Here is a 15,290-nt window from a genome sequence, read left to right as displayed (position 1 = left end):
AAATATTCAGTTCACATGTCCAAACTCGCGGGAATACTGTCGTAATGTCACAGGGAAAAAGCAAGATTTGCTTTGCACAGTGGCGCTGTACAGTGCAACCTCTTGCAGCCGCCCAGTCAGGCGGATTAAAGTAACCAAGAGCTAACCAAGCACCGAATCAGCTCCGTCAACCAGCAATCCAGTTCCCGGGAGTGTTGATACTGCTGAGTCCAATGGAACCAAAGATAGGAGCTGCTTCTGGTGGCATGCGTTTGTGCAAGATGTGAAGTGTCTGATTAACATGCTTTGCTTATTTGTCAGTAAGCATGTAAATAATTGGATTGCATTTGACCCGTTCTTAAAATAAAAATCCCAAGTCTGTTGATTGAAAAGCGTTACCGATGCACAGAATGTGATGCAACTACTGCTTGTGCAACTAAAGTAAGCATTGTTCATGTTGAAACCAGGAAGGAAATCAATATTTTAATAGGTGGCAACTCCTTTTGTGTTTCACTGCTTTTGGACCAGTGAGGCCTTTAACCTAGTTAACTGCAACTGTAAAATACCTGAAAAGATCATTTTATTTAAGATATTTCTTGTGATGTAATCACACCTGTAAATGCCCTCCACCACAATGAGGATCTTCTTCCATGGTCTGTGAGTCCTGGGCTGCCCGTGAACTATGGCCTCTCTCAGCAGTTTCTCAAGGCTCTGCATATCTGACAGGAAAATCAAGAGACAAGTAATGGCACAAAATTAAAGTTATGGTATCAGCAGCGGTAGCATGAAACCACTCGCAGGTGTTTGTCTGCTCGGGATTCACGAGAAGAACATGATCCACCAGCCTCGACCGTTAACATCCAGCCCCTAACAAAGCATGGACCACAATACTGAATACTGGGTGTTTAATAAAACTTAATAAACAAAGTCAAATTCTTCAATGATATTGCTCTTGTTTTTCGAACATTACATCGAACAATACATTTGGTTTGTAAGATACGATACATTTAACAAGACTTAACAGTAAAAAATAGACAAAGCAACTGGTTCTGGGTGGCAAGCTGAGATATTTGGGCTAGTTAGCTCATAGCTAATTGCCAAATGTTGAAAGATTGGTAGCCAAGCTAGCTCTTATCCCCTTGCGTGTGGGAGAAGCGTGTTTGTGTGATACAGAAAGAAGACACAACAAAGTGAATGCCGATATGACTCGGACATTCTGAGTTTTGCCAGGAAAAAGCGCAGGTGTCAGGAATAAAGTTAACAAAGGTTGTTCTTTATTTCTATTCAAGTGTGACAGTGAGCCAGCATGAACAGTACAAGGAGAGCGCTGAAACGGAAGCATCCGTCATTTATTCTATTCATCAAAATTTCAAAATTCTCAGCTTATGATACACGACGTAACCCGAGCCGTGGAATGCGGCGCCAACTCTCCAGTAGCGCGTGTATGCAAAGTGATGAGATCAAGTGATCACATGCATATGGAAGGATAACAAAGAAAAAACATTATTAGGTAGAGCCATAAGGTAAATCAATTACATATGTCCTGAAAAAAATATTGAAAGCTAAAGAGGCTTCTGAAGAAGGAAGTGATGATTTACAAACGGAGACAGAAAAATGTACATACTTAAAAGGACCTGATTGGGATCACAGACTCACTGTTGTGTTTGAAGACTCTGATGGTGGACCCCGAGAGTCTGGCGCCCAGGACCAGGGAGGCATGGTTCAATTCATCACTCAGAATCAGGCAGCCCTGCGGGACACCAGGCAACCTTTATACACGACTCACACACCGGATTTGTGCAATATCCATCGGAGGCAGCAGACAGTGTTGCTTTATTGTTGGCCCATTTAAGAAAAGCCATTGAGCAACTAATCCTGACGTTGCAACTATGTGGTGAGGTGTCTACCTGCAGAGCAACAATGGCAGCAGTGTGACCAAACCGTACAGGTTGGAATTGATTGATTTATTTCCCAATCTGAACCGCAGTCGAGTCACCAGTTGCTCGTGCCAACAGGAAGTGTTTTCTCCTGACTCACAAGGCCATGGGACGCTTTCGTGTCGTGGTGTTACGCAACGTTAAAAGTTAAAGCGACAGCAAATGTGCTCCGGTAGGAAAAATATTGAATCAAAAAGGTAAATATGTAAGCGAGTGCATACACTCCCATACATATTATATTATATACAGAAAACGAATATTCGTAGAAGGTAGAGTGAGTGACAGTGAGCAGGAAGAGGGGGAGGAATAAGAGGAAAGAGCCGAGACAAAGGATAAAGGAAACCTGACAAGGAAACGAACGGCAAGCTAAAAGAATGAGGATTAAGTGTGCTTCAACAAGACATCCACCACTGGATGGACTTACCTTGCCGGCCAGTGCTGGTATGTTCATGGAGTTGGTCGCAAACCCCATCCCAAACGCCATGGCCGACTCCACACCCAGGAACTTAGCCACCAGTTTCTCCATCTCCTCGTGTCCGTCCAGGTTGCCTGAGATGGAGATTCACAGGTTGTTACCGTACCAAACAAAACCTCTACGTCAGCCTGACATGGACTGTTTGGTAAATTGGTTGATTGGCTTTCTTGATGAGGATTACACAAGCAGATCAACACCCCTCTCAGATCAGCCCATTCAATAGGAATCTTCTGCTAGGAGATGGTTGGTATATTCCTTGACTTCCTGGAGTGATGTCATCACTGCAACGCTGCCAGGATTAATACGTTCAACACTTTTGTTTAAACAAGCACCTTGAGGCACCGCGAGGGTTTTTGTCGTGCACCTGTTAAGAAACCCAATATCTGTAGTGCAGGACAAATGAAGCCCAGATACTGAACAACGCTTTGCGATATTTGCACACAACCTTGCCAAGACAGAAAATTGACCGTGCTAGTTTCCACTGTGCCACAAAACAAACCGCTCCATTATTCTCTCTTTACTGTCTCCCCCCTCCTCCCTACAGCCCCCCACCACATTCCTGCTGCTCAGCTCTAGTGACAGCGAGTGTCGCCGGCGCGTCTGTGTTTCGGCGTGTGACTGTACCAATCTCCTGCCTGGTGCTCGCAACTCCGACGCCGTACTTCGCCGTGACCTCGGCCGCGGAGGCGGCACACGGACCCGTGTTCTCCGCGAAGCCCAGGTAATTGTAGGAGCCCAAGTTGATCACGTCCTGCACCACCCGGCCCGTGTAACTGCATAAGGGGGGGAGACAGAGGGCACAATCGGTTAACAATGTCAATACGACGCGCATCACAAGTTTCACTTTGAATGCAATCTGCGAGGGAGAATTTTTGGGAGATTTGGGCCATATTAATCTCCAAGAGATGTGTTCTGATTTGGTACTCTGGTAGTTGAGCTACAGTTTACTCCCCTGGCTTCATGTTCCTTGACATGAGAAATAGAACAAAGGCCGCAAAGAGGAGGTGTTTTGAAATCGACCAAGCTGGCTGCAGCTGACGAGGAACTTCCTGTGGAGGCCTCTTTTGCATCGATTGGACGGTAGAATCGGACGCATTTAAAGCTTCTTTTGAGACGAAAAAATGTGTTTTCCGAACTTCCAACTGGATTTAGCAAAACTTTAAATGTACCAGCTCGTCTCTGCACGCTGCTGCCTGCGTACATGTTGCTCAGCTGAAATACCCAATTTACTCAAGGATGCACATCAGCCGCAGCTCTGGGACTTTTTGGAATTTGACATTTTAAAAGTCCCCAAAAAATTCTAATCAATTCATTTGAGATAGTGAAAGTCAGAATAATCAATAAAAATGGTTACAAAATAGTTGCTTTTTTTTACATTTGTTAAAAGGTATAACACAGATAAAAAGAACAGTGACAGCAGAAGCCAATATATAAAAACACATTCAAAGCTCAAGTTTGACTTTTGCTTCATACCAGTTTCCTCTTTTCTGAAACTTAACAACATGACATTGCAACTTTCTAGCTGGTGCACAGCACTGCTCGGCGTTATTCCAGACGAGTAACATTACGTCTTATTTTCTAAAGTGAAATGTGTCCCTTGCCCCGTTGGTATTTGGAGAGCAGGAGGGTGGCAGCGCAGTCTGAACTAACTCTTAACCAAACAGCACACGTCTGCTTCCTATTGTCCCAGGAGTGCCGCCGGCTCTCCTTCATGTGTCAGCATATACCTTCATGTTGACTTATACATTACAGCCTTGAATGAATGTCTCTCTTACTCAAAAGTCCAGTTGTAGTCGCGGGACGCTCGCTCCATCACGTCCATTTTGGCCCCCGGGACGCTGCATATGGGCCGGTTCCAGTTGTCTCTTATACGCATGTAGAGGTTTCTGGTGTAAAAGTTCTCAAAGTCCTGGTAGAGGGGCACAAAGTCCTACAGGTGAAAGAAGAGAGAGAGAGAGAGCATGACGAGGAGGGTATAAAAACTACCGGTGACCTCAGAGAACTACAGGTCATGTATACTTTTGGCAGGTGCAGCTGGAAGGAAAGAAATACAGGAATATTTTCCTCAACATTCAAATTCATTTCCCTGGGTTCTCAGGAGAATAACATGCGGGCATGTCCCGCGGGGCCCATTTCACAACTTCCCTGCGTTTATCTCTCCCGCTTCCTTTCCTCGACGTAATCAAAACACTTAACAATGGGCCTCATTATCAAAAGGTTACATAACGCCGGTCAAGGACACGTTTCAGGAAAAAAAGAAAATGTGACAAAAACATTGCAATGTGCACATTCTTTTTCCGCAGAATTGTCAAGAGAAGTTAAAGAGAAGTTGAACATTTCATCGAATGATCCGAGGGGTGAAGTCGGTTCAGTCTGGCCTTCTTTTCCTGTAGGTCGTGTCGGGGGCAAAGTGAGCCGACTGCGTGTGCATCTGCCGATGCAAATCGGGAAGAAAAAACAAAACGACAAAAAGGGCAATTCCCTCCCTCTCCCCCTCACCTTCTGCTCCTCCTTCTCCCTGGCGATGTGGCACCGCTCGATCTTCCAGTGGCGGAGGAAGTCGCGCAGGTACCCGAAGACGGTGAGGATGCCGTAGCCCATGTAGGTGAGCACCGCCACCAGCATGGGCGTCTCCTCGAACGACTCCAGGAAGGGCCGGCTGTACAGGCCGCCATGGTGCGACGCCGCATGGACCTGGGCGACATGGGGGAGCCAAAAATTCAAATTGAAGTGCCTGGGATTTGTGACGTAAAGATGACTTTTGGCACATAGGAGCGTCCGTCAAATGTTCTCAAAAGTAATAGTATCTTTCAGTGCATATTAGTGTTTTTTGTGGGCTTCATGAGTTAAAGCGTCCGCTGTGGCTACGTAATGTTAAGAACATGCCAATTTTAGTGTAATCCCTGATGTACTGTACCGTTCAAAAGTTTGGGGTCACATAAAAATGTCCTTATTTTTCAAAGAAAAGCACTGTTTCCTTCAATGAAGATAGCATTAAATTAATCAGAAATACACTCTATACACTGTTAATGTGGTAAATGACTATTTTCGGTGGAATTGTCTGGTTTTTAATGAAATATCTACATAGGCGTATAGAGGCTATCACTCCAGTGTTTTAATGGTACATTGTATTTGCTAATTGCCTTAGAAGACTAATGGATGATTAGAAAACCCATAAAAACCCTCGTGCAATGATGTTAGCAGCTGAAAACAGTTCTGCTGGTGAGAGAAGCTATACTGGCCTTCTTTTGAGCTAGTCGAGTATCTGGAGCATCACATTTGTGGGTTTGACTGGGTTATACTCTCAAAATGGCCAGAAAAAGAGAAGTTTCATGTGAACCTCACCAGTCTGTTATTGTTCTTAGAAATGAAGACTATTCCATGTGAGAACTTGCGAGGAAACTGAAAATTTGTCTGTCTGGGTGACCCCAAACTTTTAAACGGTAGTGTGGAGATATATATATATATATATATATATATATATATATATATATATATATATATATATATATATATATATATATATATATATATATATTTTTTTTTTTAATTACAAAGTTGAAAAAAGAGTCAACATTGTCTCCATGTACACAAGCCTAGCCTGTAAAAAGGTACAACTTATCTCCCTATGCAAACACAGCGACTTACACCTAAGCTGAATACAGTTTCACGTTTTGAATACTTTATATAAATGTAGATCCTGTCTTCCTGTCACACCCTGTCCTTTTGTTCTAGTGGGGACCAAAAAAACAAGGCTGATATTTCTGTGTCTTATTTTATAAAAAGATGCCTTATGTGCAGGCAAAGTGTAAGTAGGGGGAAGATAAGAAGGCATTAGCTCTGGTGCAGCTGAACACCGACCATACAGGAAAGAAAACAGTGTACAACAAATGCCAGGGAGGGAGTATTTGACTGCCAAATAAGGGAAGAGCCGATTGTATATGTGCCGAGTGGCCGGCAACGCGGTCATGACCATAACATGGTCATGATGATTCGTCATAAAGACAAGTCAACCTCTCTCTCTTTTCCTCTGTCCAAACGGACATAAGCTCACAAGCGTTATATAATTCCCTCATCATGCGCGCTGTCTCTGTGTGCTCACGGCTATTAGGCGCTGCATGTGACCGGTCATGCCTTTTTTTTCAAATACCTAAACACCAGCAGCAAACGCTGACATCTGCACTAAACCGTAATCAGCTGAGGTCCAGTCACCAGGCTGAAGGCCCAGTTTTTCTTGGTGGAGGAGGGGGAGGGCGGGGAATCAAACTGGATCTGGTTTGGAAGATGCCAGTTGACGACATCTCCCTGATGTCGCCTGTATTCCTCAGGTCAAATCTTAGGAGAGAGCTTAAAACCAAAGTGTCCCGCTGTGTATTTAGCCTCACAACCAGTCTGATGCAAAACTGCATGTTTCAGTGCTCGTGTGCATCGACAGCATCTCAACACCACACCGTCTGAGGGGACACGTTAATTGGGATGGTTAGAGACGGTGCACTGAATAGGGTGAGAAGAGGGGGGGGGGGGTGAACTTTCCTTATCCTCTTTTGGAAAAAGGTAGTTTCCCCAGCATGCATGCTGTCTCAATGGAAAGCTTCAACTGAACAGTCGCTAACCAGTTCAGTGTCTCCCCTGTAATCCCTGATCGTTACACACCCGCCATACTCGTTAACAGACAAAGATTTACCAGAAAATCGCAGCCAATGCAGAAACAAATTGAGAAATGTTTATAGTTCACTTTGAGGTTGAGAGGAGAAGCCCGTATACTATAATTATTTCCACTACACACCCAAACACACACAGCACTCCTTCCAAGCATAACACAATGTCAACTAATGGGAGGAAATGTAAACTTCTCCAAGTAGTTTGACTGGCTCTGGTGCAACAGCAGCATCATGGGATACTGTGTGATTAGTATTTTTTTTTTTTGTTGTTGTTGAAATTGCTAGGGGCTACACCAACTCCAGTTCGTCAAGCCTAACCAAAAGACACAAAGTGGGGTTACATATATTGCTCTTCTTAAATTCGGCATGCATATTAATCACTTCCCAGAGACAGATTTCGGTCAACATTGTGGAGCTGTCACACGCGCCTGTACAAAATAAATAGCGGGACCGGTGGGGAGCATCATAAGCCCATTCATAAAGTCAAGATTTTAATACATTCAAACGTTGCTTAGTGCCAGTATGATGGCGCCGAAGCAAACAGGGTATCGTTATGGCTCGTGGAAAGCGTTTGCTTCGTGTTTTGAGAGAGCGTATTATGTTAACATCGTGCGAAACTCCTTTAAACTATAGTTTTTTGTCTGGAATTCAGGCGCTTGTACTCAAAACTCTAAAAGGGAGACAGAGAACCGTTGCTCGAAGGCAACACACTGTCAGCTAATGAGCAGCGGGGCTGTTTTATCGAGTCGTGTCCTGTTAAAGCACGAGTCGATGAAGGTGACAGGGACGTGTTTCCGGGTCCACATAGCGGACGCGTCCCCGGGCTACATCAGCCTCCGAGTCCCCATCCCCGTCCCCATCCCCGGGCCTCACCTCCTCCTCCTCGGGGTGGCAGTGGCGCTTGGGCTGCCGCTCATGGCAGCGGCGGAGGCTCTTCACCAAGCCGTTCCTCTCGGGCTTCAGTCCGTTCTTCACCCGCGGACACGCATCCCCGTCGGCCGGCTTGGTCGCGGGGCTCTCGGTCATTGCTGGCCAACGATTATGGAGCCGCGGCGGTGAACTCGCATGTAGGAGCGCGGCGCCTGCCTGCGGTGCAAGGCGGTGACAGCGTCCGGGCTGTGAACGCGTACGACCACACGGCGACCTCTCTCACTCACGCAACACACACGCACTCGCACACACATACACGCACGTACACCAATGACACACGCGCACACTGTGAAACCTAAAAATCCTGACGCCAAAAATACCGGAAATTCCACGCCCATAATAATATTAGAGGGGGCGGGGCCACGCGTTTCACAATACGGGGGCGTGGCTTAAGGAACATGAACTTGATTCACACTTTAATTGTTTTTTAATGTATAAAATGAGCTGGAAAGAAATATACAGCACAATGCTCTCCATCACTTCTTTTTTTTTTAAAGCTTAACGAGAAGGAAATAATTAAATATTAGAGGGCATCGCATACTGTGAAGATGTTTGTGAATTATGTTTATGTGAGAAAGCTTCATGTTTCCATACTTTCTCAGAAAGAACATTCTTTTAGATGCGTAACGTCTGCAATGCAACTGGTATTTAAACGCTTGCTCCGTCCTTCAACACATAATTGAACAAGACCATCCATGCTTACATGAACATATTTAAATCTACCAATATTTAGATCTTTGTTGTTGGAACTAAGACAAACACCTAGATTTTTCAAGTAACATTAAAGGTCAGGTTGCCAAGGACGAAGGAGAAATTGAAAGCAAAAATATAAGAGTAACATAGGTCCTATGGTGTATCAGACACTATGTTAGTGTGGTTCTTAAATTACAGGAAGCTAATATGTTAATAAATTAATTAGCAACGATTTATTGAATTATTTATATTCTAGTAATAACGCACTTCAATTTTTTTGTACTGTCATAGGCGAGAAACAGTAAGCATATATGAGGAAAACGTAGCTCGTTTCTGATAATCGTTCCAGACTCACGTCGTCGTTGCCAGGCGGCACACTTTACGTCAAGTGAACGTGCATTACGGTAATGCACGTTCAATTTAACTTCAATAAACTTTGGTAACAGTGTCATGACTTTACGTTGCAGCCGTGGCCGTTTGGCTCCCTCCAGCGGTTCGAGGCTGTACTGCCCCACAAACATGTGCACATTTACTCTCAAAACTTCAGCACCTCTGCGCGGCACAAACTGTGGGATTAATCGCTTGTGTAGTCTTTGGTTGTAACGTGTTTATTGTGATGTTTCACTGTCGAAAACCGCTTAATCATAAGGCTTGGTCCGAGACGGTTCGGTGCGCGGTCCAGAACCGTCACTGTGGATACGGCTGGAGATCCGCATCTCAAGTCAGGAGAGCACGAAAACACTGACATCTAAACAACAAGTACGGCGAAGCAGTCACGTGTTTCCTCCCAGAAAACGAGACCACTAACAGGTAAGTAATACAGTAGAAAAACAAACGCATTACATTCCTGTTAGAGTCATGCTAATTGAGCATTGTAAATTGGATTGAGGAAGTAAGACAGCATAGTCAATGCAAGGATAAATGATTGCTGTTGTCTTCTGTGAACAGCATGCATGATGGTGAATATTTGACCCAAATTCTGCCAACTTTGAGGAAAAACATGTTCCTCTAAACTGTTGTGTTCCTGCCGAGTTGTAGGACATGATGAGAGCTCCTGCGGTGCTCAGCTATTTCCTTCTCATCATGAGCGGAGGCCTCGCAGTAAGCACACCCCGCAGGAGCGTTTCCTTCCAAGGTAAAGCACCTAACAGGCTACTCTTAAGAGATGGCACTTTGAGGGGGAATGACACTAAATACACGTGTGCGCAATACTTATCACGCTTTATGAATTTACACAGGGAGAACATTTCTATATGAGGGGTAGCACAAATCCCAGCATGCAGCTGCAGCAACGCATACTCACGAAAACAAAAGATGCAGTACGAACAAAACACATTTAACAACTGATCTGTGATAAAAGTGGATTTGCTCCTTGACCTTTGGTCCGCTTCAGACTTGGACCTGAAACAGTTCAGTGAGTCCGGCTTTGACAGCCTGAGCTCTCTGGCGATAAGAGACGACGTCCGCCAGCTCGTCGTCGGTGCCCGAGGGAAAGTGCTCACGCTCAGCTTGGACGACATCGCCAAAAAGACCGGCGAGGTAAACACTGTGGTTTAGGCCGCCCGGGCCTTCGCTGCTGTCGCTCAGTCACGGTCACGACTTGTGATGAGTGTGCTGCAATCAGTTCTCGATAGTCGAGCACGTACGAAGAAAGACGTTCCAGTAAAGCAAGCTTTAAAAAAAGACATGTAATATAAGTACAGAACTACTTTCTAATAGCACGCGTCTCCTTTATATCTCTACCTCCACACAAGAGTTTCTGGTTCATTGCTAAATGTCTTTTCTTCAAGGCCGAATGGACGGTCAGTCCAGAAGACAAATCCCTCTGTCAAATGAAGGGCAAGGGCATGAAGGTAAAGTAAGCATTTTTCTTCTTTAACCAAACACAGCATATCTTTTTTTTTTTTAAATTCATATAAACCCCATTTGTTCTCCCGACAGGAGTGTGATAACTTCATCCGCAGCCTCCACACGACGGAGAACGGCACAATGCTGGTGTGTGGGACCAACGCTTTCAACCCGGGGTGTGACTACATGGTGAGTCTCCCAGAGGTTCCAGATACTGCGGCGTGTACTTGTGACGGGAGCCGCGCCGCGTTGTGAGCGCCGCGTTTCTTGCAGCGGGAAGTCATGGTGACACGGTGTGTAGCATGGGAGAAACGGGAGGGGAACAGTTTCGTGAGGTTCGCTCGTTGGATCTCTTTCTGAGAGTTCGATGGAAAACGTGACACCACTCTCATGTCTGTCGGTTGAACATGTAGCGAGAGCCAACGCGGTGCTGTAGCTTAGCTTAGCACAAAGACTCCAACCAAGGTGTAGGAAGCGCCGAGCATGGCTCTGTCCAAAAGAACCTGCTACCTCATGCTGCCATGCTAAGCTAGCACACACCTGACAGATTAATTTGACACCCCCATTATTGCCTCATTCAACAGACTTTCATAAATGGGAAAATCTCCCTGCAGGGAAGCAAGCAGGCGGGCAAGGGCAAAGTTCCTTTCGACCCCTACCAACGCTTCACCTCCCTTATGAATGGTGAGCACGCAACCGTCTACGAGTTTCTCGGCACTTCATTCCCCGTTTTGTCCAGGCAGCTTTTCACTTGTGGACAATAACAACGTAGCGCCGGCTCTTCCTTTCCACTTGGCAGGAAATACGCTGTACTCGGCCGCTTCCTCCAACTTTCTGGGCACAGAGATGGCGTTCCAGAGATACGGACTGAACCCCATCAGCACCGAAGTGAGGCGCTCCTGGTTAAACGGTAAGCTGCTCTGACGTGGTGCGACAAAACCACCCAACGCGAGGTGCAATGAACTGTTTGGCGAAGACGCATTGACCGGTTTTGCTTTCAGAGCCCACCATGATTTCCATAAGCCTCGTTGAAGCGAACAAAACAAGGGTTGAAGACGAGGACGCCGTCTTCTTGTTCTTCACCGAGAGCGCCGTGGAGGAATACAGCGACAGCGTCCGGGTGTCGAGGATCGCCAGGGTGTGTAAGGTGGGCCTTCGAAATTAGCTTCCAAAACGGCCGCGCCCGCCGTAAACGCGCGTGAAGTGAGCTGACCGACGTGCGTGTCGTCCTCAGAGTGACCTGGGGGGCGAAAGGACCCTGCAGAGAAGGTGGACGTCTTTCCTGAAGGCCCGTTTGGTATGCCCGTTCAGCGACGTCGGCTCGCCGTCCCTCGTCCAGGACGCGTTCTTTCTCCGAGACCAAAACGACTGGAGGGACAGCGTCTTCTACGCCACGTTCACCGCCAACTCGTGAGTCGCACGTGTCCACGGCACGGAGGGCGTGGCTTTGGATGGATATCGCCGCATCGCACGTCTTTTTTTCTGATTCAGTCACAGGGAGTCCTCGGACGCTTGCAGCAAGTCGGCTGTCTGCGCGTACAAGCTGTCCGACATCAGGCAGGTGCTCGGCGGGACGTTTTTAACTGAGAGGGACACGGGGAGCTGGGACACATACACAGGAGAGGAGCCGTCCCCTCACCCTGCTTCGGCAAGTATCAAGCCTCTTTGAAGAGCAAGTTAAGGTCTCGTTATGTTGATTCAGATTGTTTTCGATGGTCACGCTCATCCGCCTCTCAAATGGCCTTCTGTCGTGTTCTCACAGTGCATCAACGATGAACTGCGTGCCAAAGGTGTGACGTCGTCCCTCCACCTCTCGGACAAGACCCTGGTGTTCATGAAGGACCACCCTCTGGTGAAGGGGGCGGTCGCGCCGGCGGCCGGCAAGCCGCTGCTGGTCCGCACGGGGATGCGGTTCTCCAAAATCGTCGTGGACCGAGTCACGTCGGCGGATGGACGGCAGCGTCACGTTATGCTGATTGGCACGGGTACGCAATGAGGATTTACCCCAATAACACACACACACAGGTGAACTCTGAGCTTGGAATAATTATATCCCCTCCCGCCCCCCTCATCACCCTCCCATCACCACAGACTCCGGCTGGCTGCAGAAGGCAGTGAGGTTCGACGGCGAGGACGGCCGCGTCATCGAGGAGCTGCAGCTGTTTGAAACTCCTCGGCCAATCAACTTCCTCCAGCTCTCCTCCATGACAGTAGGGCTGGAAACACCTAGAGGGTTTCATTTCTCGCTTGGTCTTCACAGAGAGTTACGATCGTGAAGGTGTAGAGGAGGCAGCTCAACGCTCCGCTGTGAACCCGGTCTCTGTAGGGTCAGCTGTACAGCGGCGCCGACGACGTCGCGGTCCAGGTGAACGTCAGGGACTGCAGCCGCTACACGTTGTGCGATGACTGCCTTCTTGCCAGGGACCCGTACTGTGGCTGGGACAAAATCATAGGCCAGTGTGTTTCTGTTGTCGGCGCACTAGTTGGCTCTGTGTAAGTCAAATGTCTTCAGATCTTTATTTTTTTTTATGATTAATTATATGTCGTGAGCTTCATTCTGAAAGAGCTGTTTTGCCTTGTGCAGGATTCAGAGTTTGACTGATGGAGACATCTTGATGTGCCCGATCCCTGAGCGTAAGTGAAGACGTTCATGTGCTCATACAGGACGCGTGATGCGTGTGAAATCTGGATTTGAAAACTATTTGTTTGGCTACAGTCACGCGGAGAAGCGTCGCCAGAAACGCGATAGTGTGCGATCCTCTCCTGCGCCGCGTTTTGTCAGACGGTTGTAGATGCGCCCAAAAGTTAAAATGCCCTCAGCTTTTCGGCACCAGGCTGGGCGCGGCGCCGCTCATCACAGTTGACCCAGGAAGCCATTAAGTCAAGCAGGAGGCAGCCTTTACTACTTTACCACCGCCTTCCTGTTTTGATGTCGGTCACTGTGGTACTCGAAAGGTTGATATTAGTTTTTAATCACAATGGACTCATTGCATTACAATGGAGATCGTTTCCTCCTCAATCGACTGCAGAGCAACAGCAACTGCTCCATGCATCCATTCACCAAATGTTGCTTTCATTTGATCAGCTGTTTTGCCTGACACGCTTTGCCAGGCGATCACGCTTTGCCAGGCCTGATGCGACGCGTCCGGGCGTGATCGGGGGCCCTTAATTTGCTGAGAATGTAATAAGCCGTACACACCAGCTGGCTCACTCCGCTCAGCTTCAGCCAATCAGCTTGTAGCTCCGTCACTGCGAACTAAACACTCAACAAAGTCACGACGGTTTGCTGTCCTGGCTCCTCGGCGGTGGAATAAGCTCCGTATTGACATCAGGACAGCAGAAAGTGTCTACATCTTCCGTCGCAAACCAAAAACTGATCTTTTTCGACGACACCTTGAATAAAAACAGCAGTAGCACTTTGGCAACACTTGGGTGGCTCTTACTGATAGCACTTTGTAGTTTGACTTTATTGAAGAAATTGTACTTTCCTGATTCTTGTTGCTCTGAGTTCGTACTTGAATGCACTTATTGTCCTCGATTTCTTCCCCAGTGGAAACGAAACCCGGCATCGTCTACCTCTTCGCGCATACGGCGCAGTTCCTCCCATGTTCCCCCGAGACAAACCTCCCAGTGAGCTGGCGCCTCTCCGACAGCGTCCTCCTCCCCGGCCCCCGACACACTGTGCTCAGCCAGGGTCTCGTGGTCAGACCCTCCTCTTCGGATTCTGGCGTCTACACCTGTGAGACGGTGGAAACGGTGAAGGGTAAAGTGCACCGGAGGACTGTGGTGCAGTACGCCGTCCAGGTCCAGGACACCGACAGTCTCATGGGGACAATGAGGGCGGCCGTGATCGTCCTGGCTGTTTTCGCCTGCTTGCTGATCTCCTTCATCTGCGGTGCCCTCGTGGCCAGACACCAAAAGGTGAAAATGGGAATTTGCATCGATTGCGTCAACGTAAACGACAACGTACACAACAGCGTACACAACAGCGTACACAACAACGTACACAACAACGTACACAACAACGTACACAACAACAACAACCAAGTGATCATTGTGATGTTCCCGTATTGCCAGGACCAGGCGGCGGGCCGCCGCGCAGATGAAGCACTGGCTCACTGCGAGCGGTGAAGGCCAGCAGAGTGTGGACACCCGAAGGGTTGCATATGTTCTCATTCTCCCAGAATGCACTGTGGTAAAAAGGAGTTGAGGATCGAGTGGAGGCAGACAGTGAAAAACGACTGTGCGGTTGTTGAGATCGCGGGGGGGATCTCCTCCTTTCACACTTTGTTTTGTTGCTGTTGTTGCATGTATGTTCTAATAATATGTATATATATATTTTGCCAAGTTGTAATTGCCCATGTCTAATGAATTAAAAACACTTATGCTTTACAATCTGCTTTTTGCAGGCTAGATTTATAGTTAAGTTATATTTAAATATTCCTAATGCTGTATCATAACACATCATTTACAGGGCACATAGAGAGACAGACAACCATTCACACTCACATTCACACCTACTGGCTATTAGAATCTGCAATTAACCGGTGCTGCATGTCTTTGGACTGTGGGAGGAAGACGGAGAACCCGGAGAACCCGGAGCGAACCCATGCTACCACTGGAGAACGTGCAAACTCCACACAGAAGGGCCGCTTCGACCGGGAACCAAACCCTGGTCCCACTGCTGCAACCTGGCCTCTACACAACCATGCAGCTGATAATAATAATACGCATTATAAATTAGCAAAAGTAAAATGTAAAAGGTTA

The 15,290-nt window shown here is 47.2% G+C and overlaps 2 protein-coding genes across 3 annotated transcripts in view; one reads left to right on the top strand and one right to left on the bottom strand.

Annotated features, from left to right (window-relative positions):
• The window catches only part of LOC137787483 (serine palmitoyltransferase 2-like), a 16,395-nt gene extending 8,104 nt beyond the window's left edge, over positions 1 to 8,291 (bottom strand). The window contains exons 1-7 of the mRNA XM_068579984.1: positions 7,926 to 8,291; positions 4,891 to 5,085; positions 4,167 to 4,321; positions 3,016 to 3,164; positions 2,341 to 2,465; positions 1,636 to 1,729; positions 593 to 698 (exon numbers count right to left, since the gene is read on the bottom strand). Coding sequence (XP_068436085.1) covers positions 593 to 698; positions 1,636 to 1,729; positions 2,341 to 2,465; positions 3,016 to 3,164; positions 4,167 to 4,321; positions 4,891 to 5,085; positions 7,926 to 8,078 — 977 coding nt within the window. The 5' untranslated portion in view covers positions 8,079 to 8,291. The remainder of the gene's footprint in view (positions 1 to 592; positions 699 to 1,635; positions 1,730 to 2,340; positions 2,466 to 3,015; positions 3,165 to 4,166; positions 4,322 to 4,890; positions 5,086 to 7,925) is intronic.
• An 838-nt stretch (positions 8,292 to 9,129) lies between these two features.
• On the top strand, positions 9,130 to 14,918 carry LOC137787903 (semaphorin-4E-like). 2 transcript variants are annotated; one of them, XM_068580668.1, is made up of 16 exons: positions 9,130 to 9,485; positions 9,714 to 9,810; positions 10,069 to 10,214; positions 10,466 to 10,528; positions 10,617 to 10,712; positions 11,108 to 11,207; positions 11,323 to 11,433; positions 11,525 to 11,670; positions 11,758 to 11,933; positions 12,015 to 12,171; positions 12,286 to 12,508; positions 12,615 to 12,733; positions 12,850 to 13,016; positions 13,108 to 13,157; positions 14,074 to 14,444; positions 14,601 to 14,918. In XM_068580668.1, the coding sequence occupies exons 2-16, from the start codon at positions 9,717 to 9,719 to the stop codon at positions 14,652 to 14,654; spliced, it is 2,073 nt and encodes a 690-aa protein (XP_068436769.1). In that variant the 5' UTR covers positions 9,130 to 9,485; positions 9,714 to 9,716; the 3' UTR covers positions 14,655 to 14,918. The 2 variants fall into 2 exon arrangements, with proteins under 2 accessions (XP_068436769.1, XP_068436768.1); XM_068580667.1 differs by having other exon boundaries at positions 14,074 to 14,918.
• The last annotated feature ends 372 nt before the right edge of the window (positions 14,919 to 15,290 follow it).

Source organism: Clinocottus analis, unplaced genomic scaffold, assembly GCF_023055335.1.
Source record: "Clinocottus analis isolate CAN_PGR_092001 unplaced genomic scaffold, fCliAna1.0.p SCAF_17, whole genome shotgun sequence".
Taxonomy (NCBI): Eukaryota; Metazoa; Chordata; class Actinopteri; order Perciformes; family Cottidae; genus Clinocottus; species Clinocottus analis.
The sequence above is the reverse complement of the archived record's forward strand: the minus strand, read 5'-3'. Positions and strand labels throughout refer to the sequence as shown.

Excerpts from the sequence above, each read along its gene's own strand:
- LOC137787903 (XM_068580667.1), top strand. The coding sequence starts at position 9,717 with ATGATGAGAGCTCCTGCGGTGCTCAGCTATTTCCTTCTCATCATGAGC. Across the intron at positions 10,529-10,616 it reads TGAAGGGCAAGGGCATGAAG|GAGTGTGATAACTTCATCCG; the intron begins GTAAAGTAAGCA and ends TTCTCCCGACAG. Across the intron at positions 10,713-11,107 it reads ACCCGGGGTGTGACTACATG|ACTTTCATAAATGGGAAAAT; the intron begins GTGAGTCTCCCA and ends CTCATTCAACAG.